This window comes from Balaenoptera borealis, assembly GCF_965194805.1.
Source record: "Balaenoptera borealis genome assembly, chromosome: 3".
Lineage (NCBI taxonomy): Eukaryota > Metazoa > Chordata > Mammalia > Artiodactyla > Balaenopteridae > Balaenoptera > Balaenoptera borealis.
Genome location: NC_138866.1, coordinates 21,830,493 through 21,856,394, shown reverse-complemented (window position 1 = coordinate 21,856,394; position 25,902 = coordinate 21,830,493). Strand labels below are relative to the sequence as shown.

The 25,902-nt window shown below is 36.8% G+C and overlaps 1 protein-coding gene across 1 annotated transcript in view; it reads left to right on the top strand.

Moving 5' to 3' along the window:
- Nucleotides 1-25,902, top strand: part of TSHR (thyroid stimulating hormone receptor) — a 160,018-nt gene that overhangs the window by 74,332 nt on the left and 59,784 nt on the right. The window contains exons 3-4 of the mRNA XM_082384782.1: nt 14,126-14,197; nt 19,554-19,628. Coding sequence (XP_082240908.1) covers nt 14,126-14,197; nt 19,554-19,628 — 147 coding nt within the window. The remainder of the gene's footprint in view (nt 1-14,125; nt 14,198-19,553; nt 19,629-25,902) is intronic.

Here is a 25,902-nt window from a genome sequence, read left to right as displayed (position 1 = left end):
AGTCCTATTACATTTATCTCAGCTTGGTGAGGTTAATTATGATAAGATGTGGCTACTCTTAGCAATATGTGATATATATAAAATTCATAGCACAATATTAGACTGGATATTTTAGTTATCTATTATTGCATAAAAAATTAGAGGTTTAAAACAACCATTGTATTATATCTAAATTATAATCAGGAATTGGGGTAGGATAAGATATAGCTGAATCATTCTCATGGCATCATCAGAGTTCACTTAATGGTATTCGCGTGACAAAGGGGTGTCGCTGGAGAGCCCAAGGTGTGTTCCTGCACATGTCTGCTGCTTCGTGGGGATGGCTGAATGCTGGTCTCAGGTGGAACTGTGACTGGAGCTCCTACACTCTTCATTTCAGGGTAGTCAGACTTCTTCCATGACAGTTCAGGGCCCTCTAGGAGAATATTCAAAGACACCCAGGCAGAAGCTTCAAGACATCTTCTAATCTAACCTCAAAACACAAGAACACTACTTCTACCACATTCTTTGGTCAAGCAACCAAGGTCAGCCCAAACTCAAGTGGAGGAAAATTTGTGGCCATCTTTTTACTACCACAGTGGACATCAGTAAATCTTTTCTTCCCTTCAGTAACAGCTTCCACGTTATCTTCTCTCTCTAAGCAATAGGAATTTTTTTTTTGAAAAAAGGACAGGAAAAATGATCCATAACAAAGAGAAAATCAGTTGATAACAGCAGACCCATAATGACAGAGATGATGGAATTAACAGACAATGACACAAAATTTCTGTTATAAGTCTTCTAAAGAAACTCAAGAAAAGAAAACATGACCATAATGAGGAGAGAAATGGAAGATATGGAGAACACCCAAATGGAATTCTATGGTTAAAAATACATTAAATGGGGCTTCCCTGGTGGTGCAGTGGTTGAGAATCTGCCTGCTAATGCAGGGGACACGGGTTCGAGCCCTGGTCTGGGAAGATCCCACATGCCGTGGAGCAACTAGGCCCGTGAACCACAACTACTGAGCCTGCACGTCTGGAGCCTGTGCTCCGCAACAAGAGAGGCCACAAAAGTGAGAGGCCCGCACACAGCGATGAAGAGTGGCCCCCGCTTGCCGCAACTGGAGAAAGCCCTTGCACAGAAACGAAGACCCAACACAGCCATAAATAAATAAACACTTAAAAAAAAAAAAAAACCATAGAAAAAAATAAATACACAGAGTTCTTGTCAGAAACTCCACAGGTTGGAATGCAACAGAATGACATCTTTAAGTACTGAAAGAAAGAAAAAGCTGTTAACCTATAATTTTATGCCCAGTGAAAATATCTTTCCATATTGAAAGCAAAATAAAGACTTTTTCTGATAAACAAAAGTTGAGCAAAGTCATTGCTAGCAGACCTGCACTAACAACAACAAGAAGAATAACATGTTAAAGGAAGTCCTTTAGGCAGGAAAAAAACAATACCAAATGGAAATTTGGATCTACATAAATGTATGAAGAGCAGCAGAAGTGGTAGGGAGGAAGACTGTGGTTTGAAATCAGTGTATAACACTTAAGACGCAAGCACAGAAAAGAGAATTAACTCATTCAAAAATATTAACACCTGAAATGCAAATTAGGAATGAGAAGAACTTGCTTTTTGATCATTTGGTAAATAAAATTATTTTTCTTCTCCCTAACAACAACAGCAACAACAAAAACATACACACACACAGACACACACACACAGACACACACACATACACACACAGACACACACACACATCGCCTTCAAAAATATTTGACCCTGGTATTTAACATTTCTGAATAGAATATATATATGATAAATCTATGCATACTAACTCTTTGATGTTTCACTCATTGTCCTGACTGGTTTGAAAGTTTCCTAAGCCAATAGTCTTTTCTCCCTGGATAAAATTCACTGACAGTACTTTGAAATTTTAATGAGAGATGTTGAACTTAATGAACTGCCAATTTGCACGTGACTACCAGAAAAAAATGTTAATGTTACCCTCTGCCAAAGCCTGCATTGCCATTTTTAAGGAAAGCTACTTTCCGAACACTGGACAGATGGCAAGTGTTCACCAAGTGCCTTTATCAGGAGTACAAACTGGAGGCCAGCTATGTTTATGGGCATCATTTTATATAAGACCTCATGCATTATAATTCCTGACATTCATTCAGTATTGTGCGATATATAATTCACTTTTCATTTCTCCTCATAATAACTAAGTGAGAAGACTGGATAATATTATCACCCTTCTTTGGTTAAGGTTCAAAATGCCTTGACTCCCAGTCCATCACCCTGCTTCTTTCACTGACACTTTTAATCCTTCAGATTCTGTTATAAATTATAGCCTTCAGGTTTCAGCTTAAATCAGTTCTTTGGAGAAGACTCCTTATGCACTTGCACAGATCTGGGCTCTTCCTTCATAGCATTAACACAATGATAATAATATAGTAAGTTAACTGTATTAAATAGCTTTTTTAATGTCTAGCTCCTCCACTGGTCTCAGCTTCCTGAAGGCAGGATGTCCATCTGAGTTGTTTATCATCGCGTTCCCCGCACCGTGCATGGTGCCTGGAACATGGTAAGCACTCAGCATATGTGTAGTACTAAATATGTGTTGATTCCTGAAGTGCCTCTGGGTCACACCTTCACAACAAAGGAAAGTACCTATGGTTATGTAGTTTCAGAACACCATATGTATGTACACTTTATAGTGGAAGGCTTGCAGGACTGCTATTACTTTATTATATGAACTTAAGTCACTCAACTTTTCCTCATATTATTCATCCATAAAATAACAAGGTTTAGACAAATATATAGGTTTTAAACAGTGCTCGTCAAAGCCTAAAATGCTCCATGAGGGTTGGGGAAGAGTGTTAAAGGGAACCGTTTACATTTTTTCTTTTATTTACATACCAGGTAAGACTACCACACAAAGTAAACAGTAGTCCAAGGCTCTATAATAAAATATTCCCAATAATATTGAGGCTGCACTGTAATGCTCCCTAGTAAATTAGAAACAAATGAAATAGAGGAAATTTTTAAAGTAACACATAATGGATCATAATAGAGATATATAAAATCTCTTAAAGGAAATAGAACGACCTCATGCAATCTAGTTGAAGAAAATATCCATCTGGCAGAGAACTGATCAGCCATAAACGCAGAGAGAAAGTGGAGTCACACATGATAATTGTGGAAATTCCTGTCTAGTCAATGTCCAAGACAAATGAAACTTAAACCAGTGAACGCAAAGTGCTGTGATCCCACAGGCAAGGTCATTCCTTGTAAGAAGTGGTGATATTAGGCTCTCTTAGCCTGAGAGCATTAAAAAAATGAGTTCATCTCCTTCTTTTGATGGATTTCATGCTCTTCAAGCAATCTTCTGAATCTGTCTTGGTTCCCTACAATAGTCTGCCCACAAGGAAACATGGGCTTGGCATCATGACTACTCTGGTCCATGTGACAGTTGTATTTCTCATCATCGATTAATAAACTGGCAAACAGATTTGTATGTTTTTGTTTCTTTAAAAAAAAAAAAAACTCATCTAGTGTGCAACCACTATGTGCCAGACATTATTCTAGGTGCTTCTAACAATAATTTGTTAAATCTTCATGGCAACCCTATGAGGTAGGCATTATTATTATCATCTACATTTCATACTTTGCAGAACAGCAGTACTGTATACTGAAGAATCTGATGTCTTTTTGCCTGTGATTAAAACCCTGCTCTCCTACTGAACAGCTGTGTGGCTTTTAGCAAGTTATTTAACCTTCCTGTATCTCAGATCATCATCTGTAAAATGGGGATAATAATATTACCTAACTCACATGGCTGTTATGATGATGAAGTAATAAATGTAATGTACTTTCATAGTGCCTGGCTCAGAGCTATGTAGATATTTATCATTTTCAATTTACATCCTTGTTGTACTAGTCTGGATTCTCCAAAGAAACAGAATACATACATATATATTCTATGTACAGAGACATAGGCAGAGAGAGAAGGATTTTTTACAATAAGGCATTGGCTCACATGGTAATAGAGGCTGAGAAGTCCAAGACCTGCGGTTGGAAAGCTGGAAACACAGGAGAGCTGACAGTATATTTCCAGTCTGAGTCCAAAGACCTGAGAATCAGGAGAGACTCTATGTAAGTTCCAGTTAAGTCCGAGTCCAAAGGCAGGAAAAGACCAATGTCCCAGCTGGAAGATAGGCAGGCAGAGAGAAAGAATTTTCTCTCTTATACAGCCTTTTTTTTTTTCTATTCAAGCCCTCAATGAATTGGATGAGGTCCATCTACACTGGGGAGGGAAATCTACTTTACTCAGCCTACGCATTCAAATGTTTACCTCATCCAGAAATACCCTCACAGACACAACCAGAATAATGTTTAACCAAATATCTGGGCACTCTATGGCCCTGTCAAGTTGACACACAAAATTAACCTTCACACTTGGGTTTACAAATATACTTTTTTACATGACTGTGCATATCTCCAAATCCTTTAGCAGTTAAAAATACCAATCAAGATTGGTATTTACATACACATCTACCAGTCTGGCTAAAATTTAAAAGACAGATAATACCAGGTGTTGGTGAGGATGCGGAGTTAACTGGAACTCCCATCCATCACTGGTAAGAGGGAACATGGTACAGTCACTTTGGAAACCAGCAGTTTTTGTTATAATTAAGTATATATTTACCTGTGATTCATAAATCCCACTCCTAGATATTTACCTAAGAGCAATGATTGTATATGCCCATAAAAAGTTTGCACACGGATGTTCATAGAAGCTTTAATCATAATAGCCCCAATTGGAAAAATATCAATTAGAGAATGAATAAATAAATGATGTATATTCATAGTTAGCAATAAGAAAGAACGACTGATACATGCAACAACATGGATGAATCTCAAAACCATTATGTTGAACAAAAGAAGCCAGACAGAAAAGGGTGGCTAATGTATGATTACATTTATGTGAAGTTAACAAAGAGAGCAATCTGTTTTTATCTTCTGAGAGGGACAGAGTTACTGATTGGAAAGGGGCACAAGGGAACTTTCTCAGATGATGGAGATATTCTATATTTTGATCCAGGTCCTTGTCACATGGATATATGTGTTCATATATGTAAAGTATAAGTATACTTACCTATACTGGATGAAATAAAAATTCATATTTTAAGGCAAGACAAGAAAAATTTAAACATAAAATTTTTCTCTGCCCTTTGGCCTCCTCCCTCCCCTCTAGTGCACATTGTGTGTCTGCATTATGTTAACCAGACCTCCCAACAGCAGAAATAACTGCTCAACCCTAAAGATCAATTTCCTCCTTCTGGCGCCAGCCATGTAACTCCTTGGAAGAAAACATTCCTTTCTCAATCCTAGAAGGAGTCACAATGACTCACTACTCCGCTGTATGTGCAGACATCTCTGGTGAACTGTATGTACAATGCCAGTGTATCATTTCCCTTAAAGATAGCGATTGGTATGGAACAGACTATTCACACGACCTGGGGAGATACTGACCCACACCCAGTGGAAGTTCTTAGCTTAAATACTTAACTGATGACCTACTAATATTACTAGTCATATTACTTGTATTCTGCCTAATTGTACAAGATTATTGTTTCTTATATTACCAAATGTGTGACTGAGACTCAGATAAAATTAATGATGATTAGGCGCCTTGAAACCTAATTGATCAAATTTATAATTCTATAAGATCAATTGTTGTAACAGTGTAACTCTAATTATGAGAAGAAGCAACAAGGGGGAACCATTTCCTGGACCATGACAGACTAGTAAGACAGGTGGTCCAGAGGATTTTGGCTACTGTTAACAGGGCCTACTTCAGTAACAGCACACTGAATGGCCTATCAACGAAATCCTCACCTGACCTGGGGATGAGCATTCCTAGCACCATGGGACAAATTGCTCATGAAATGCCTCCCAAACCTTAGTTGAAATTAAGACCGAAAGGGAAGGGATTATAAAATAAAGAACGTTGTCCACTATCCAGGTCTACACATTAGCCACTGCCGTCGCTGACCTGCAGTACACCTTGAAAGGAATTCATGGCAACAATCAGGATGAGGCACTCTGTGCTTTGGGAAAACTGGCAGAACAGACCCTCAGATAGATATTTTCAGGGGAAATTTTTTTTTTAATTATTTGCTTTATTTTTATTTTATTTTATTTTTTAAATTTTATTTATTTATTTATTTATTTATTTATGGCTGTCTTGGGTCTTCGTTTCTGTGCGAGGGCTTTCTCTAGTTGCAGCAAGTGGGGGCCACTCTTCATCACGGTGTGCAGGCCTCTCACTATCGCAGCCTCTCTTGTTGCGGAGCACAGGCTCCAGACGCGCAGGCTCAGCAGTTGTGGCTCACGGGCCTAGTCGCTCCGCGGCATGTGGGATCCTCCCAGACCAGGGCTCGAACCCGTGTCCCCTGCATTGGCAGGCAGATTCTCAACCACTGCGCCACCAGGGAAGCCCAGGGGAAATTTTTTATAAACCTGGATTCTTGCATCTTCCCATACTTAGAAAAGCACTAAACCATTAACTAAGATGTCTGTTCCTTGTGACTAGCAGCAAATTTCTGCTGGGATGTGTGTTTGATTGTATATACCCCATTCACCAAAATCCAATGTATACTGGCCTTCCCCTTTACCTCTTCAGAGCAGTTCTCAAAGCTCTCTGAGAGACTGTGTCCTGGGTTATAATCCTTAGATTGGCTCAAATAAAAATTTCCATTTCATTCTTAGACTGACTATTGATTAGTTTTTTCGTTGACACACTGGTATACCCTTAAGTATCTAAGTAGACATTTAAGATTTGTGCATCTTACTGGACACAAATTATACATGTGAAAAAATTTCAATACAATAAGTATCCCAAATGAAATAAAACCAAATTAAATATGTATTTTAAAATCTGGAAACCAAGCATCATAAATAGAAAACTCTCTCCCAGATGATGTAAGCTGGACAATTTCCATAAGCCAGATCTGTCAGGCCATTGCTTGGGCTTCTAAGTCTCGGATCACAAAAATTAAAGCCCAAACGGAAACTGTCTGTCCCAAAATGATGACTCATAGGCGCCTCTGGAATCTGGGTGTTGTACTTTCACACCTTGTGTTGCAGGCATCACCTAGTATTTTTGTACTGTTTGTAAATAATTCAGCAGCAGCACTGACTGAAATCCCACCCTACCACCAAAAACAGAAAACACAACTTAGTACAGATTAAAATTTGTTCATACTTAAACATACGGCCTATGTGTAAAGAGTCCCAACTATTTGACTGCGTGATTCTTCTGGGTCTACATCCCTGATTTTAATCCCTGTGCTTGCTGCACTCTCTCACAGCTCACCACAGAGTTAGAAAAAAAAAAAAAATTTGCACAATGGTAAAACAAATTCACCAATGAGAATTTTTTTCTCAGCAAAGTAGAAACAATGGGCAAATGATAAACATCATATTTAATATTGACCAGTTTATAGTGTACAACTTCACAATATATAAGTATCTGGATTATTTGCACCAATTCTCTCTTCTTCTACTGCCAGTACTTTCTAGTACTTTTTTTTTTTTCACACACACACACTGTATTTTATTTTTACAAGAGTTAGACTGACACCAAGCATTGGACATGGATGACCATAACAAAAGCAACAATGTCCAGTACTTTTTATGGTCACACTTGGCACATCTAAATGAATTATCAGTTGATTGACACAGGTATTTAATAAAAAGGAGCTTTTACAGATCTGCTAGTCAACACAGTGCCTATAGTTAACAATAATGTATTGTTCACTAAAGATTTGTTTAGCAGGTAGATCTCATGTTAAATGTTCTTAACACACACATGAAAACCAAGAAAAAACAAACAAAAAAAAGGGGACACAGGAAACTTTTGGAGGTGATAGATATGTCTATTACCTTTATTGTTGTGGTTTCATGGGTGCATGAAATCCATATGGATGCATATGGCCAAACTCATCAAATTGTATACATTAATTATGTATAGTTTTTTGTATGTCAATTAACCTCCACAAAGCTGTTAAAAATAGAATTAATGTAATTCTGAATAAAAAATACTCTTTCTCCTAAATTTTTTTTTAATTAAAAAAATAAATAAAAAGGAGCCCTTGAAATGCAGATGATGAGGGAATTCCCTGGCGGTCCAGCGGTTAGGACGCCATGCTTTCTCTGCCAGGGCCTGGGTTCAATCCTTTGCTGGAGAACTAAGACCCCCCCCGCAAGCCGCACAGCACGGCCAAAAAAAAAAAAAAACCAGAAAGAAATGCAGATGACAGTATTAAACAAACAAGCTTGGTGCAGAATCACAAAATATTCTCAGCCTGGGCTTCCCTGGTGGCACAGTGGCTAAGAATCTACCTGCCAACGCAGGAGACACGGGTTCGAGCCCTGGTCCAGGAAGATCCCACATGCCGCGGAGCAGCTAAGCCCGTACGCCACAACTACTGAGCCTGCGCTCTAGAGCCCGCGAGCTACAACTACTGAGCCCGCGTGCTGCAACTACTGAAGCCTGCGCTCGGCTAGATCCCGTGCTCCACAACAAGAGAAGCCACTGCAATGAGAAGCCCGCACACTGCAACGAAGAGTGGCCCACGCTCACCGCAACTAGAGAAAGCCCGTGCATAGGAATGAGGACCCAATGCAGCCAAAAGTAAAAAATAAATAAATTTATAAAAAAATAAAATATTCTCAGCCTGATCGCCAAGAGACCAAAAATGTGACACGCAAGTGGAAAGTTTGGTGTTTCTGGACCACACAAGCTCAGCCATGGCAAAGAAGATCAGCAGGGATTCTCAACTCATGAGATTCAGTCTGGCTCATCTGCTCATACTTCACATTTTTTATCAAGTAAAGGCTGTAATGGGAAACCTGAAGCATTGATTAATTAAAACCTCACCCACATGTACACACCAACACACAGACTATGTATTATGAGTCCAGAAACCTTGTAAAATACAAGATGCTGGAATGTTGATTGGATTTACGTGTTGATAAAATTTCAGTGAAATGAGCCTACTATCATGCAAGATTACTGTGAAAAATTTAATTGTGCAAACTGTTCTTGTTGGAACATAGAGAACTACCCATTAATCAGATTTCCCTCTCCCATCACTACTGCAAGAACAAAGAAGACGGTACTTAAAACTGGATCCTATTCAGCAAAATCTGTAAGTCAATCAGTGGCATTTCACATGCATTTCTATTTCTGCACTGCAGCTTCCAAATGCAGATATTTGAGAAATATAAATCTTGCCTCCTCAAAACCCAAAGGAAACATTTGACTCTAAGTCATATTCTCACTGATACTTCTTGGTTAAATAAGTCTTAGAAAAACAAATTAAATTACATCATCAGCTTAAATATTTATTCTCTCTTGTAATTTCCATATCTTAAAGCCAACCTGTTTAACTATTAAATGTACATAGTCCACTTAGGATACAAAACTATAGCTGTAAACTTTTTTCCCCAATGAGTTATATGGGATGCCTTAGTCATTAATAGTAAATACTGATACTATTTGTATAAAGTAAGCCTTCTGAGTTTTTTCATTCTATTTTAGAGAGAATAATCATTGCCTTCTTATTTTGAACCATCAAAAAAAAGCAGAGTCTCTTCTGTACCTGGTGTATTTTCATATGAAATAAACACTATTTTGCTGCTAATCCTTTGGATAATAGTGTAACACCTTGAAGCTTTTCTAATGTTTTTATCAAAAGAATATACTCTTAGATATGTATTTTTCTCTTCTAAAAATATTCAAAATGTATTCTGAAAGTAAAATAAAATATTTTGGCCAAATAATTACAATCATTTGCTTTCTTTCCTCTCCCATCTGTTTTTAAAGCAGTAATCACAATGTCGCAAGATTCTTTGAATAAAGTTCTGCTTTTGAAAATATAGACAATGGAAAGAACATCCAACTGTATGTCCCTAGGTGAGGGGACAAAAAAGAGAAAGAAGTTGATGATAAACACGTATCAGTTAGCTCTAGTTACAAAATTACTGCCTAACAAAACCACCACCAAACCTCCTTAAGGGTTAAGGCTCATGCATCTGGGGTCAGCTAGAGGTCAGAAAGGCATCCATATATTACAATAACTTATTCTCCAGGAGCCTCATAGTAAGACTAGTGGGGAAAAATGGAACAAAGGTTCTATAAATAAATACGGTATCTTCACTATTTAATTAGCTAGATGTCATGTCCTAGCCAATGATATCTGCTCTTTATTAGAAGGGAGATAGATGCTTTGAGAGAAAACTTTTCCTACATATTTTTGTGTAAATCAGAATAATAACATTTTAAAAGCTGGGGAAGAAAGTAGAGGATATGTGGTGAACTTTAGAGTGGCAACCAAGACAATTTATACCCAAAGTAAAAAAATATGTTTTTAACTCATTAATGAGTTTATTTTTACAGATTATGTACACACTACTATGATTATATCCAGGTAAATTGTACAAGCTGCTAAATTGAATTTGGCAATTTATATGATCAGCGGCCATTCTGATAGTTCATTCATTTAACATTATTGAAACCAGTCTTCTGCATTATAATCATCATGTTATTAACTAAGTTCATTCAATAAATAGATCATTCATTTTCATCTTAGGCTAGGACTTATTGCTTAGGACTTATTGTGCATATCGTATCATTAGTAAGACAGCTGTACTGAGATACGTAATTCTTATCAGTGCATTTATATGGGTGGCTTTCTTTGATGAGAAATCTGGCTGAGAAGAATATCTTGTTTGTGCAATCAAGCAAAATGTTAGCATTTCAAAAATGTTTGTCTTTTAAAACACATTCTGCGTGTAGGTGAGGAAAAGAAAATATTTCCCTTCTACTCTTCTAGGTTCTCAGCTAGGGCTTTGTAACCAAACACAGAGTGGCAAGAGAAAAGCATACAAATATATTTAATGCAAGTTTTACATGACATGGGAGCCTTTATGAAGAAATGAAGACTTGAAGAAGTGATTAAACTTGAGCATTCTTATGCTAGGTTTGATGAAGATAGGAAAGTGGTGGGAAAATGTGATAGGACAAAGGGGTATGAGCTGAGAATAGTAAACTAGGGGAAACTTGCAAGGTCTGTTCATTCAGAATCCCCTCAGCATCCCTCTGTCTTCCGTGATAAGGCTGCCCCTTTCCTCCGGGGAGGGCACCTCTCACATGAGGGTCTTAGGGCTTGCTTCAGAGTGTGAAGGGGAGTCAGAGAATCCTTCCTACACCTCTGCTTCTCAGATTCCTCCAGCTTAAAGTATTCAGTATGCCAACACAATATGTTTTGGGATAGTGTGTCCAGAACTCCATCAGCTACAACTAACTCAGTAGTAGGAAAAAGATCTTTGTTCTGACTTGAAGTGTGTATGTGTTTATGTGTGTGAAAGAGAGAGAGAAAATCCAAGAAACATGTATTACAAATTTCAGAAATTCATATATTGGAAAACGATATAAACATTATTTGAAACTTTAACCAAAGGCTATTAAACTGCATTTAGATGCTATTTCTGTTCCAAGTCAAACTTCTCGGAAACCATTGTTACTCTAATTTTCTTTTAAATTAAGTATAGGTTCTTTACTTTTGAAGACAGAATAAATCCCCAAATTTTTAGCCAATGAAAGTTACAAATTAAGTCCGCATTACCTACAAGCAGTGTGCAAAATCTTAGATAAGTATGCCCTCAATATCCATGCCTTAGGACATGCTCTATAAGTAAGACTATCTGTGAGCTTAAGTAAGTCTCTTCGGGTGGTACCCAGCAGGTGTGTACCTTATCCTTTGTTTTTCTTAGGCATGGCCCAATTTTACTAGGAGATTTTAGTCCCAACGACTTGTTATTCTCATTTCTTTTTAACTTCAGAAATTTGGATCTGGACCAACAGGCTTTTAATCAATCCAATTAAGGGCATGTAAGTGGGAGACCTGTGAGGGAGTACAGGTAATCTATTGGACCTGAATTTCTGGAATCATATGAAGGCATATTGCACTTTACGCTGAATCACCAGTGTTGCAAAGGGCTGACAATCTACCCTTCTGTCATTCACGTCGCCTCCCTCTGCCCCCTTTTATAAATTAATTTGGTTTTACTGAGGCTCTGATTAGGCAAGTTACAGATGTATTTCTTGATAGACAGACATGATGTACTGGGTAAAAGGAATGGCTATACACAGGTCTTAGTAACGTGGTGATAAGATGTCAGGGGAGGGGAAGTGTTCTGTATTCCTGTGATTAGGGCTTTTAGTGAGCCTATGCCTCTGGACTGTGAACTTCACCAGTGTTTCTCAGTTTTTTCTCTCCCCCTAGGTGGGACAGAACGGCTAGAGGGAGCTGGAGTTGTGTATTCCCTTCCACAGGGTCTGGATAACCAGTTTCCCCCAAGGGCAGGCCTTGTTAAAAAGAACAGAGTGCTCTGAGGTACAGTTGGCCCTTGAACAACATGACTTTGAACTGCGTGGGTCCACTCATCCATGGATTTTCTTCAGTAGTAAATACTACAATACTACTTGATCCAGCAGTGGTTGGTTGAATCTGCAGGTGCAGAACTGCAGATACTGAAGGCCAACTATAAAGTTATACGTGGATTTCCGACTGTGTGGGTGTTGGTGCCCCTAATCAACCCCTCCATTGTTAAAGGGTCAACTGTATTTCCAGACGGTTCCTTTTCCCCTCCCTTTGACAGAAGCACAAAGGGATTTTTCCCTAGTGTTTACTCTTAGAACCTTGTGGAACTCCTGGAGGTAAATCTCACAAAATTGTGGAGGTCCGCCTGTGACTAGGTCCTCCTAGAATTTCCAACTCTCAGAGTTGTCTGCACTGCATCTCTGGCAATTGGTCAATCACAGCTCAGGTTTTCCTACCCTACCCTGGCACTGGTTCCTCCTTATAGTTTTTGCTCATGAGTCTCTGCTCTGGGAAGTAGGGACTCCTTGTATTTACCTGTCTGTCTCTCCAGTCCTGGGGACAGTGGTTTGCCCTATGTCTTCCCCTGTCCCACAGATCCAAGAAGAGTTGTTGATTTTTCAGTCTGTTCCACTTTTTGCTTACTGTTAGGAGGGAGGGGTGACTTCCAGGCTCCAGACATGCAGAACCAGAAACCAGAAATTCTAAATGTATTTCAATCACTGCAAAAATTAGTAGTTCAAAGAGTACATAGATCAAGGAAATAGATTACTGAGAAAAAACCCTGCAGCCTAGAAGGAAAAATACACAATCTCAGTATGATGTCTTTTAAAAAGGTAGTAAATGAACAATGTGTAATTACCAACATTTAAATGGCAAAAACAGACCCACGGAGAAGAGGATAAGCATGGTGAGGCATTGGCTTTTTGCAAAGCCAGCTAGAACAGTAGGTACACCTTTTTCCATACAGAATTCTATTCAAGCAGTTGCTATAACAAAGAAAGGCAATAAAAAATGGAGGATCAAGGTGGAGAGACATACTGGAGTGCATAAAGAGGTCTCATTGTGTAAGGAAACCACTCTCAGCCTTCTGAAAAGTATCAAAAAAGCAAACTGGAAGAAAAGACACAACCTTTTGGTTGCATATGCAACAAAGACGTCATGATCCTGAGAAGAATTAGCTCCTTGTCAGTCATTTATTTCCAAATTGCAGCAAGTTGATGATAAGATCAAGGTAATGGTTGAAGAGACCTTTGCTTGGGCAAAAAGATTATAATCATACCACTATTTTTAATCTTTAAGATATATCAAATGCATTTAATCCTCTTAATACATACTCTGGTGGCATTTCAAGATATTTCCATTGACAATGAATTCAGTAGTCCTAATAAACTTATGAATATATTATGTTGCCTTTCCATTAACAAATTAAATACGATGTTACACAAGGCATACTAGTTCACTGATAATTCAAAGGCAAAGTTTGAAGGTTTATTGTCTGCATTTGATTCTCACTCTCAATTCTTGTTTTGTTGGGGGAAAAATTGTTTTCTTGCTTATGTATGATAAAATATACATTGTAAGGATTGTCATGTTTCTAATAATGTATTCTGTATAATTAAGGTGGGTTACTAGAAAAGTCTAATGATTTAAACTCTAATTGTGTAACTGTTATTTTCATAGGAAGTTTATAGAGACTCATCTGAAAACCATTCCCAGTCATGCATTTTCAAATCTGCCCAATATTTCCAGGATGTAAGTCAATTTTTTTTAATATAAAGAGAAGTTTGCAATTGTGACATGTTATTTTCTAAATGTGTTCTATCAAGAAAAATACTTGTTATATACCACACTTGCATAAGTCAATAACATCTACATTTCTAATATATATGAAGTTTATGTACAAGATGTTTATTTGATTTTGCTACATCTTTACTCCCTAATTCCTAAATGATTTTTTAAACCTAAAGTAAATTTAAATTCCTTTGGCCTTAAGAATTTAATAATTCTTGATGTATTTCAATATATTTTGAGATGTGACAACACCTTAGCCAGGAATCTCTCCCATAAACAGATCTATATATCTATTTCTAATCTATCTATCCTAGTTACCAATTCTTGATTCTCTTTTCACCACTAGTACAAATGTTTACATTTTGTCATAAATGTAGCCAGTGATTTCAGACTTCTCACTTTAAAAAAGAACTAAAATTAATTTGAAAATTTAAAATCGTAGAAAACTGAATTGCTATACACTCAAGAGTGAGGAGAAAAGGGGGTTCCATGTTGCATTGACAAAGAGTATATCTGTGTCTGAAATGAGCCTGGTCTTTATTTCATTTAGTTGATTCTGACAAGCAATGCAGATAATCCAGGCCTACCAATGACAATACCACCAGCCTGTGTGGTCTCTGGCTAAATTTATTCATTTCATGACCATTTATTGAGTGTCCATTGTGTCATGTCAGGGACATTTGACGTTTTTGGTTGTCACAACTGGAGAGAAGGGTGCTACTGTCATCTAAGGGGTAAAGGTGAAGGATCTGCTCAACAACCTACAAGGCATAGGATGCCCCCCACCTCCAACAAGCATTATCTAGTCCAAAAATGTCAATCGTGCTGAGACTGAGAAACCATCCCAGCTGAACATCTCTGCAGTTTTTTTCTTTTTCTACCAGCCCTTCCTTTTTCAAATTCTTGCCTCCTTTGGTTTCCCTGATGTTGTTCTCTCCCTCTTTTTAACATCTTACCCTGGCTACTCTTCCTCAGTTTCCTTTCCTGGATTCCTATTTCATTTCATTTCATTTCATTTCATTCAGTTACTTACATACCAGGTCTTTGTTTATTTTGTCCTAATTCCTTTATACCCTCCACACCTTGAATGAAAACTCCCATTCCTTTGGCTTCACTATTACCTAATACAACTAATTCCTAAATGAGTATCTCTAGCCCTGACTTGTTCCTGCAGTTCAGGCCTGTATTACAAACTTCCTTCCAAATAGTGTCACCTTGATGTCCCACAGGCACTTCAAACAACATATCCAAAATAAACTCATCATCTTCCTCCTAAACTGTTCCCTCTCTACTCCTTCTTTTAACAGCAGCACCATTTAGTGGTCTGAAAGCTAAAAGCCTCAAATTCCCCTTTAGCTCTTCCTTTTCCCTGATCTCCCCTATACAATTGCCTATTTGGTGTCTCTACTTGGCTATATTCATTCATTCATTCATTCAATGAATATTTACTGAGCCCTACTTTGTGCCTTGTGCTTTGCTAGATGTGTCATATGCAACAGTAGACAATACTTATGGAGCCTCCAGTTTCCTTCCTAAGAGAGTGATAAGTACCATGATGGGGTCAGTTCTAGAGTGACCTGGGAACTCATATGAGAGGTCTGTTACCTGGATATGGGGTGGGGTCAGGGAAGGCTTCCTGGAGGAAATGGTGCCTAATTTGCAATGTGTATTATCTGGCCAAAAAACAAAAGATGGAAAGATAATTCCAAGCAGAAGAGAAAAGGGATGTCAGTGAAGTTAAAAATAAGTTTGTTGAGGCTGGAGCTTAGGCTGGGAGTGTGGACGGTAGAGAAAAACAAAACTGGGAGGGAAGCGGGTACAGGGCCTTGTGAATCATTGGAAGGAGTTTGAAATCTTCCCTAAGGACCAAGCCACAGAACGATTATAAGCAGGGAAGTGACAGATCAGATGTTTTAGAAATATTCCCTGGCTGTGCTGTGGAAAAGGGGTGGAAGTGGAGCAAGAGTGGAGACAGGAAGTTAGTGAGGAGGTTGATGCAGTGCCTGGGGAGAGGGGATGGCAAGTTGAATGGTGAAGGCTGAGTGGGGATAAAGAAAAAGTGGCCAGGTTTGAGAAATAAGGGAGAACTGACAAACTTAAAAGTTGGTTGATTTTGAAGGTGGAATGAGATGGAGAATTTCATCGACATTTCTGACTAGGACACCTGTGTGGTTGATGAACACATTTGCCAAAGTAGAGAAGTTTTCTGTGCATTTGCTGTGGAGGGACAGGGGGTAAGTTAGGAATTCAATTTGGGGCCTGTGGCATTTGAGGTGCCTTTGAGGCATCAAGCAGCTATGTCTAATAGATATCAGGATAAAATTCTTTTATTAATTCATTCAAGAAATATTTATTCAGTCCCTGGTATATTTTGATCATTTTTCCAAGAGATAGGGATACATCAGGGAACAAATGGACAAAGAGCCATGCCCCTGTGGAGTTCACATTCGAACGAAAAGAAATAGGCAAGGAACCAAAAACATAATAAATAAATATATTAATACAGAAGGGAATATGGATATGGCAAAAAGGATAAAAAAAATCAAAGTAGACTAAGGAGAACTGGAAATTCTGGGTATGTAGGGGCACTCAGGAGAGATTTGGGTAGAGATTAAGACTTGAGAGTCATAAACAGGTAGAAGTAACTGGGAACAGGGAAAGGCATCAAAGAGAAGGAGAGGCTTAAAAAAAAAACTGAAGAAAGAACAATTTTAAGAACATGAGGTCCCTAAGGAGGCAGGAGGGAATGGGGTCCAAATAGAGGGATTGACCTTCTACAGGAAGATGGGCACCTTTTGTACTGTAACAAGAAATAGTAGTTAGAGATGGGGCAGGTGCAGGTAAATTAATAGGCTTATTAGAGGGGGATTCAAGGAATTCTCATCTCAAGGTTTCCATCTTTTCTACAAATTATTAAAAAGATTATCTACTAATATTTGGGTAGAAAGGGCAGAGTTAGAAATTTGAGAAGGTTTGAAATAAAATGATGGGCAATAAAAGAAGGAAGTTTGACTGAGATATTCAGGACATCCAGGCAGATTTGAAGGTCCTGATGAGGACCCTTCCAGGTAGACTATGTTTAGATTCTCCAGTCTGGGTTAAGTGTGCCCTGAACCCCATCAGAGAATTTATCACTCTACATGTTAATCCCATTTACCTGTCTGTATCTCCCACTACTGTGAGTTCCTTGAAGCTAGGGAACAGGTCTGAGTGGTCAATGCTCATTTACTGACATATAGTGAATGTTCAATAGATATTTGTTGAATGAAAGCATACACACATACCTAAATAATAGTTAGGGAGGTGTCACATCTAGGGGGCAAGAGATCACCAGGTAGCTTTCCCTGGAACAGTACAAATTCCCACCTATTATTCTAGCATAATTGTTAATAGCACCCTGTATTAACTCACAAAAATATCCTATTTTGGATGATTAATGATATGGTTACTCTAGTTATTACATGAGACTTGCATGCCAAGAAGAAATATGAGGAAGAGGTGGGATCTGATTTTTCCTGATTATAAAAATGGGATAAGCAAGTAGGGAATCACTGCTTTTATCCCACTGAATAAATGGTTCCTATATGTGTCTTCGCAACCGAGCTATAAGAGTCTTCTAAGGAGGTATCATTCAGTTGGAGAAATTGGAACTTCAGTGATTATGACGTGTGCTGAATGACTAAAACCTTAAGAAAGCTTTGCACCTCCTAAACTAAGAAATTCGGGAGAAAATTTGGAGCAGTGGATATGATGCAAAGTTAGGACAACAAGTTTGCAGCCTTCAAAATTAATCTTGTCCTTCAGATGGCTCAGCTTCATCCATTATAAATCCCCACAATCTCTACACAATAAATTAATTCTTTTCAACATCTTCAATGGTTTCCTCTATGTTAGAGATATGATATTTGGATCAAAATAATTTATGTAATGTTATCCACAAGTGGCAATGACTTGGGAGACCTGATAAATCAAAGGATAATTGTTTAGAGAATAGATAATTCAAAACAGAAAGCGCAGGACCTTTAGAATACACACAATACCCATGAGAAAAAAACTCAAATGGAACAGTCAGCACTCCTCTTATAAACATTGTGTTAATGAAAATATTTTACTGGCAGATTCAATTCAAACTATAGGCCAGTGGTTCTTAACCCTGCCTGCACATTAGAATCATCTGGGAAGCTTTTTAAAAATAAAAGTGTTTGCCCCATCCCTTAAATACTCTGAATTAATTATCCTGGACCGAGTTTTGGACATCTTATGTTTTAAAATCCTCCCAAATAGTTCAGTTGTATGGCCAGGGTTGAGAAGCTCTGCTACGGCCACAGGTGGACACCATCTGTTAATCATTAATTTTCCCAAATGTCATAGAAATGCCTCTCAATAAAAGGCAGTCATTGAATTTGGCTGCATTAGTCATTCTTATTACAAGATGGAATTTAGGAGACTTTTTGAAACATCACCCCTTATGTATTCTTGACAAATTGTATTTAGAAGTTTCTCTTTTCTCCTTTTTAGTACTTAAAATTTTATTTGTGTTGCCTTTCGCTTACTAAGTTCAAAATAAATATTGAGTTTTCAGCCTCATCAAAATCAAGAAGAAAAGTCTTGAGAGAATATATAGTCACCACCCTATGGAATGTTCCACTAGAGAAATGTGGCTTTTTCTTCATCTTCTTTGTAACTACATCTCTGACCTCATGCAAATAGGTACTCCATTAAAAATGCCTCTTATTTATTGGTGAATTCTTTTCTAACATCTTTCATTTTCTGCTATTTTGAGTAATTCATCTGTTCATTCATTCACTCAGTCATTCACTTAATCCATATTTATTGGAAGTCTACTACATGACAAGCAATATGAAAGGTACTCAAAATTCAGTGTCCATCAGAAACACACAGTTCTCCATTTCAGAGAACTCGCAGTCTAATGAGACAACATCAATCAAATATCATCCAAGCACTTGCAAAGCTTCATGGTGATAATTAGTGGAAGGAGAAGTTCATGGTGCCATGAGGATATACTATGGGAAACTTGACCTAATCAGGAAATTTGGGGAAAGCTTCTAAAGGAAGTATCTGTTGAATGAAACCAGAAGGATGAATAGGTCCAATGAATTGGGAAACTTTCAGATAAAAGAGGATCTAAAAAAAGTAATAACTAATTTTAACATAATTAGGGAGAAACCATGAGGGTTGTGCATGTTGCATGACCTGGGAAGCCCCTGACAAAGAAGTTACATCAAAATTAACAGTATGTTTGCAGTTCACAACCCTACTAACTTTCTACTTTGTTTTATATTTTTGTGATGTTCAGCTACTTGTCAATAGATGCAACTCTGCAGCGGCTGGAATCACATTCCTTCTACAATTTGAGTAAAATGACTCACATGTAAGTACAATGAAAAGTGAAGCATAAATCCAAGCCACAGCCACTCTTAATTGATAATTTGGGGGCTCCAGGTGGCAATAGCAACTGGTTTCTAGAACATGGGTCAGAATTTCCATTTATGATTCAATTCTTAACTTGTTCTCACTCTCAGTTTACGTTAATTCATCCTAATTCTGACTTGCATGGCTGGAAGTTAAAGACAAAATTAGAAGTCCTCTTTTTGAATTGTCATTTCTTTCTATTACTACTGTGTCAACAGATTTTATTGACATGGATATCAGTAAGTCAATAAATATTTACTGACCACCTACTGGATTCCAGGGCCTGTGCAAGTTTCTGCAAAAACTAACTTTTTTTCCTCACTTAGGAAAGAGAAATGTAGCCTTGTGAGATTAGAACAGGAGTGGAGTTAAGAGCTCTGGTTTTGGAGTTGGTCAGAGTTGGGTTAAAACCCTGCTTTCTTTGCCTGTCATTGTCTAACCTTGATGTTCCCTGGTGGTCTAGTGGTTAGGACACAGCAATCTCATTTTCTAACCTTGGACAAGTCATGTAATCCTTCCTAACCTCAGTTTCCTCATTTGTAAAATAATGGTAATAAGAGTTCCAACTTAATATGCTTAGTATAAATATTGAATGACATAATGCATGTAAGCATTTAGCGCAGTGCCTCCCACGTAAAACCGATCAAAACACTTCATAAATAATTATTCTGTTTTTATTTCTGTAGTACCTTGCAATCTATAAAAAGTTTTACACAAATAATCACATTACATTCTTTTAAGCAGCCATGTATTATGAAATATTAACTCTCTTTTCTTGATGAAGAACAAAAATACTTATCATCTATGAATACTTAGCATGATCTAAACATTATGCTGAACATTTAAGTACTTTATTTATTTAACCTTCAAAAAACAACCCTGTGAAGTAGAGATTATCATTTGTATTATTTATTTAAGAAAAACATAAATGTAGAGAGACTAAATACGTTATCCTAGGTCACAGAGTTACTAACGGATAGGGCCAGAGTTTTTACATCATAAATATGTGACTCAAATCTTCTTTCCTTATGTAATACAGTATGCTGCCTTTAACACATTTTTGACCAGAGACGTATTACGGCCACAGGCATTAGTTTCTGTAAAAATCCCCTGGTCAATAATATGTTAAGAATACTGAGGCCCAGAAAGTTGTCTCCAGCTACGGTAGGCTAGCAGACATTATTATATCAACCATTGGTTTGAAAACAACTAGAGGAGCTGGAAAAAAATCTGTTTAAAGGTATCTGAGTGTTATGAAGGCAGCAAGAACCTAAGGGGAGAGAAGCAAATCCCCAAAACAACATTTGATTACTTTCCTCTTGAAGTATTTTCTAAACTTAAACAACAGCTGAGAGGCTGCCCAGAGGTTTAGGCAGTCTCATAGAGCTAGGGAAATAAAAACTGGAGTTCAAGGCTTACTAAGGAGATGGTTCCTAGTAAACATCCAAGGATTTTAGCTGGGATGCCAAAAAGAGCTTCATCCCAGAAGTATGGTATAATGGGAAATAGATCAGTCCTCACAAAGACTAAAGCTCAGCTTTCAGTAAAAAATAACCAAGCATACAAAAAAAAATTAAAAATAAAGAATTTATGGCAAAAATCAAGAGAAGAAAACAGACAATAGAAAATGATCCACAAGAGATTCAAATATTGGAGTTATCAGACAGACTTTAAAATAACTATGATCAAGACATTCAAAAATTTAATTGCCAAGATAGAGAATTTTAGAATAGAACTGGAAAATATTTTTGAAAGGATCAAATGGAAACTCTAGAATTTAAAAATTCAATAACTGAAATAAAACCTAAATACATGAGTTTAACAACAGATATGCATAGGTCAAAAGAGAGTAAGTAACCTAGAAGTTAGGTCAGAAGAATTTATCCAATCTGAAGCATGGAGAGAAAAAGAAATATGTGGCACACTAAAAAGTCTAGCATACCTATTATTGGATCCCAAGAAAAAGAAGAGAAAGAATGCAAGAAGTGATATTTGAAAGAAAATTTCCAAAATTCATGAGACATCAAGTCACAAATGTAAGCAGTACTGCAAACCCCTAAAGGATAAATACAAAGAAAACCACTTCAAGGCACATCATAGTAAAAGTGCTAAAAACTCAAAGAAAGAGAAAATCATAAAAAGCAGCCAGAGGAAAAAAATACATAATACTTTCAAAGAAGTAACAACATGACTGAAAGCTGACTTTTCAACAGAAATGATGGAATCCACAAAGCAAAAAGTAAGATATCTGCAAAAAGGAGAACCACAAAAATAACAACAGCAAATATCTGCCAACCTAAAAAGAAGATTCTTTGAAATTGAAGACAAAAGAAAGACATTTCAAGCAAACAAAAGCTGAGAGAATTCATCACCATTAGGCTCATATTAAAGAAACTGCTAAAGGGAATTATTAAGGCAAAAGGAAAATAATCCTACCTGATAGCACAGAGGTACAGGAGGAAATGAAAAGCAAAAAACAAAAAACAAACAAAAAAAAGAGCTAAATATAAATTAACCTCGACTGTACAAAACAAAACAAAACATCTTATGGGGTTTAAAAAACAGGCAGTCTTTGCTCTGCATGATAGTGTTGGATCATAAAACTGCATGCTGAAACTGTGCAAAGCGATCTTAATCAATGAAAAAAAGATTACTTTTTGTGACAAAAATTCTTGTCAAAACATTAAAATCTCTCTTACTATTGGGTTATAAATGCATGGGGAAAGTAAAAATAATAAAACTAATATTTTTAGCACATTGTAATTTTAAACATTAGAAGCATTTAGAAGTAAAATGTTTTATTTATTTCTAAAAAGCTTATCAAGAGTACTTTGAATAGCACACACATTTTTCTCTGTTGTATATATAACTTACAAGAGAGTATCACGTCACTGTCTTGGCAAATTGTTATACTCTTTTCTAGGTCTGGATCAGCTTCCGATATCTATCCTCTGTTCTTTCAATGTCAAAATATTTCTGAGCCCCTTTAATGTGAATTCTTTTTTTTACCAGATCATTTCTTTGGAGACATCTTCATTCTTTTATTCACAACCACTTTTCTCATTTATATCAATAATGCACCTTCACTTAAGTTCCTCTTATTAAATGTCTAGAGTCTCTCAAATGGTAGCAGTATGGACGTTCCCATGGTTAGCAGTTTCTATGACTCTACTTACATTTATTCAAATTTCATTTCCAGCACTATCACATTTTGTTTCTTTGTTTCTTTATTTCTTCCATCTTTGTTGGTCAATTACCTCTTTCAATTATCCTCTTTCATAAAATGTTGTGTGGGTTTATCACTGAGAGTCATGGAGGCAACACAACTGCACACCTTATTGTTTGTGTATGAACTGAATAACAGATGCTCGGTGACCTGTCACCAATGACTTTGAAGGGAGCAGTGTAATTGATCACCTATCATGATGTGCATCTGTTATTTACATAGTGATGTGTGGACTGAAGAGCTGGCAGCAAAGTTTGTACATTATGCAATTACTCATAGTTAATATATTGTGGTAACAAACTTGAACCATGTGGTTGGAACCAGTTATTATTTAAATTTAACTAAATAATGGTAACTGAACCTCATGCATATGGGAACCATGCAAAGCAAGGACTGCCTGTATATATAGAATTCAAATACACAATAGCAAACAAATGATGGGAGGGTTTTAAATAGTGTTAATGCATTCTAAGTTCTTTGAATTGTCTGGGAAATGGTAAAAGCACTAACTTATATTAGACTTTTACAAATAACGAATAAATATTCTAATCCATAGGGCAAAAACTAAAATAACTGTAAAAGAGTGGATAAATAACAAGCTAATAATAGTGAGGAATGGAATAATAAAAATTAATACAAAAAGGGCAAGAAATTAGAAGAAATAAAGAACTTCTGGAACAAATAGTAGATTTAACTCCAAATAACCAATATTTACATTAGGTGTATAAAAGAACTAAACACTCCAATTAAAATACAAAGATTGCCAAATAGGTTAATTTAAAAATGCTGCTTATAAGAGACATACTTTAAATATAAAGATATAGAAAGATTGAAAATGTAAGCATGAAAATATTAACATGCAAACAGTAACCAAGAGAAAATTGATATAAATATACCAATATATATAAAGCATGAAGCCTTGCTATATATAAAAAGAAATTTTACTACGATATAAAAGGATTACTATACCCTGTACCAAAAAGATATAATGATTCTAACCTTGAATGTCTATAAGAGCATAGCTTCAAACTATATAAAGCAGAAAGTAACAGAACTAAAAAAATAAAATAGATAAATCCACAATCATAGTGGGAGTTTGTTTTAATATAGCTTTATCTGATAGAACATATATATACCAAAAAAGTAAATAATAATACTCATAAGAAATTAATATCTCAGTAGCTTACAAAAAATTAAAATCAACCATATTCTCTGACTAGTAGGTAGTACACTTCTAAATAATCATGGATCAAAGAAGAAATCACAACACGTACTGGAAAACAATTTTAACTAATTGTCAATAAAAATATGACAAATCAAAACCTGTAGGATGCAATTTAAGTCATACCCAGAAGAAAATGTATATATTAGAGAAAAGGCTGAAAATAATTCATTTATATATCTTTCACAATAAATTTATAAAGGAACAGTGAATTAAAACCAAAGAAAGTAGAACAATACCCAAGAAAACTGAGAATTCAGGTCATTAAGAACAACAGTTAAAATTCAAAACCAAATCTCCAGACTCCAAATATAATGTTCATTTATCATACCATTTTGCTTCTCTGCCCCACTCACCAAAAAATCAAGGCAACTGATTTGTAATAAAGCTCTATATATATCCTGCATCTCTTAAAAGCAACTGTTTTGTTTATTACAGGCTTTTTCTCATAAAGATTCATAAATAGTTGTTAATATTTCTCTTATAAATATCCATTTTCCCTCTCTGAGCAAAAGTGTTAACTTCCTAAAGCAAAGGAAACTGTTAAATACGATGACTACAAGGATGAATTTGAAAATGGGTTTTTAAAAAGATATTTTCCTTATATATATGAGGTATTAAGAGCCTAATATCTTAGTAAGAATAATGCATCTTGCATTCTTCAAATTTTCCTACTATATATCCAACATTATTATCTGCAAATGGTGCTAGTCAACATGAAGGATAAATAAAGACTTTGGGTGCCAAACATCAAAAATTTGTTTAATCCACAGACCGCATAGTACTGTCAGCCAAAATTTCCTGGGATTCCTGAATATAGAATTAAAGCCCTCTGATTTATTTAGTAAATAGCTCTTCACCATGTTGGATTTGCTGCAAGGGTAGGTACTAAACTAAGGAGTACTGATTTCAAATGTCACTGCATGTTGCCAGTGCTTATTGAAATGCCTCAGTGAGAACATCACCAGTTAAAGAACATAATGTTATTCTGTTTCGTGAATATATTTCCTTCCTCAGCTGCCCTCTCTCTACCCCTTTTTGACCATGTGATTTGGTGAATAGACTGATTAGGGCTACGGAGAACTCACACTTCATCATCCCCACTTCTAATCATCTCTCCAATGCCTTTTCAACCTTTTCCTGCCAAGGCTCAATATTTGTCCTCTGAGATGGCTTCCCAATTCATGTTTAGATTTTATTCCCTGATATGAATTGGGGTGGTAGAACATAAACATTGTTTCTGTTAGTGACCATCAGCTAGGTTTCCAAAGATACAAAGCTACCCATTCATTTAATAAATACGGTATGTTTAACACTGTGCTAAAGCTGTGGTAATTGCATCTTACAGCTAAACATACACAATAATCCACTATTCAAAATAGTGGATTATTCTATTTTTATCCAAACCCTCTTCCCCTGGCCTCTGTGATACCACACACCCAGCTGTCCTCCAACCATGCTGGTCAGTCTTTCTCATTCTCCTTTGCTGGTGTCTTCTCCTTCCCCACTTCTAAATGTTGGGGTTCCATATGGCCCAGTCCTGTGTCCTCTTCTCACTCCACATTCTCCCCCATGTGATGTTATCCAACAAGTCTCAAACTTACACATCTAGTCCAGGCCTCACTTTTTAAGTATTGGGCCATTAACCTATTGGTCTACTTGACATCTCCTCAGATGTGTTACATCTCTCTCACTACTTCAATACCCCAAACTGAAATCTACCTCTCCTCCTGAAATCTGTAACTCCTCTGACACTTGCTGAGCCTGTATATGGCGCCTCCATTC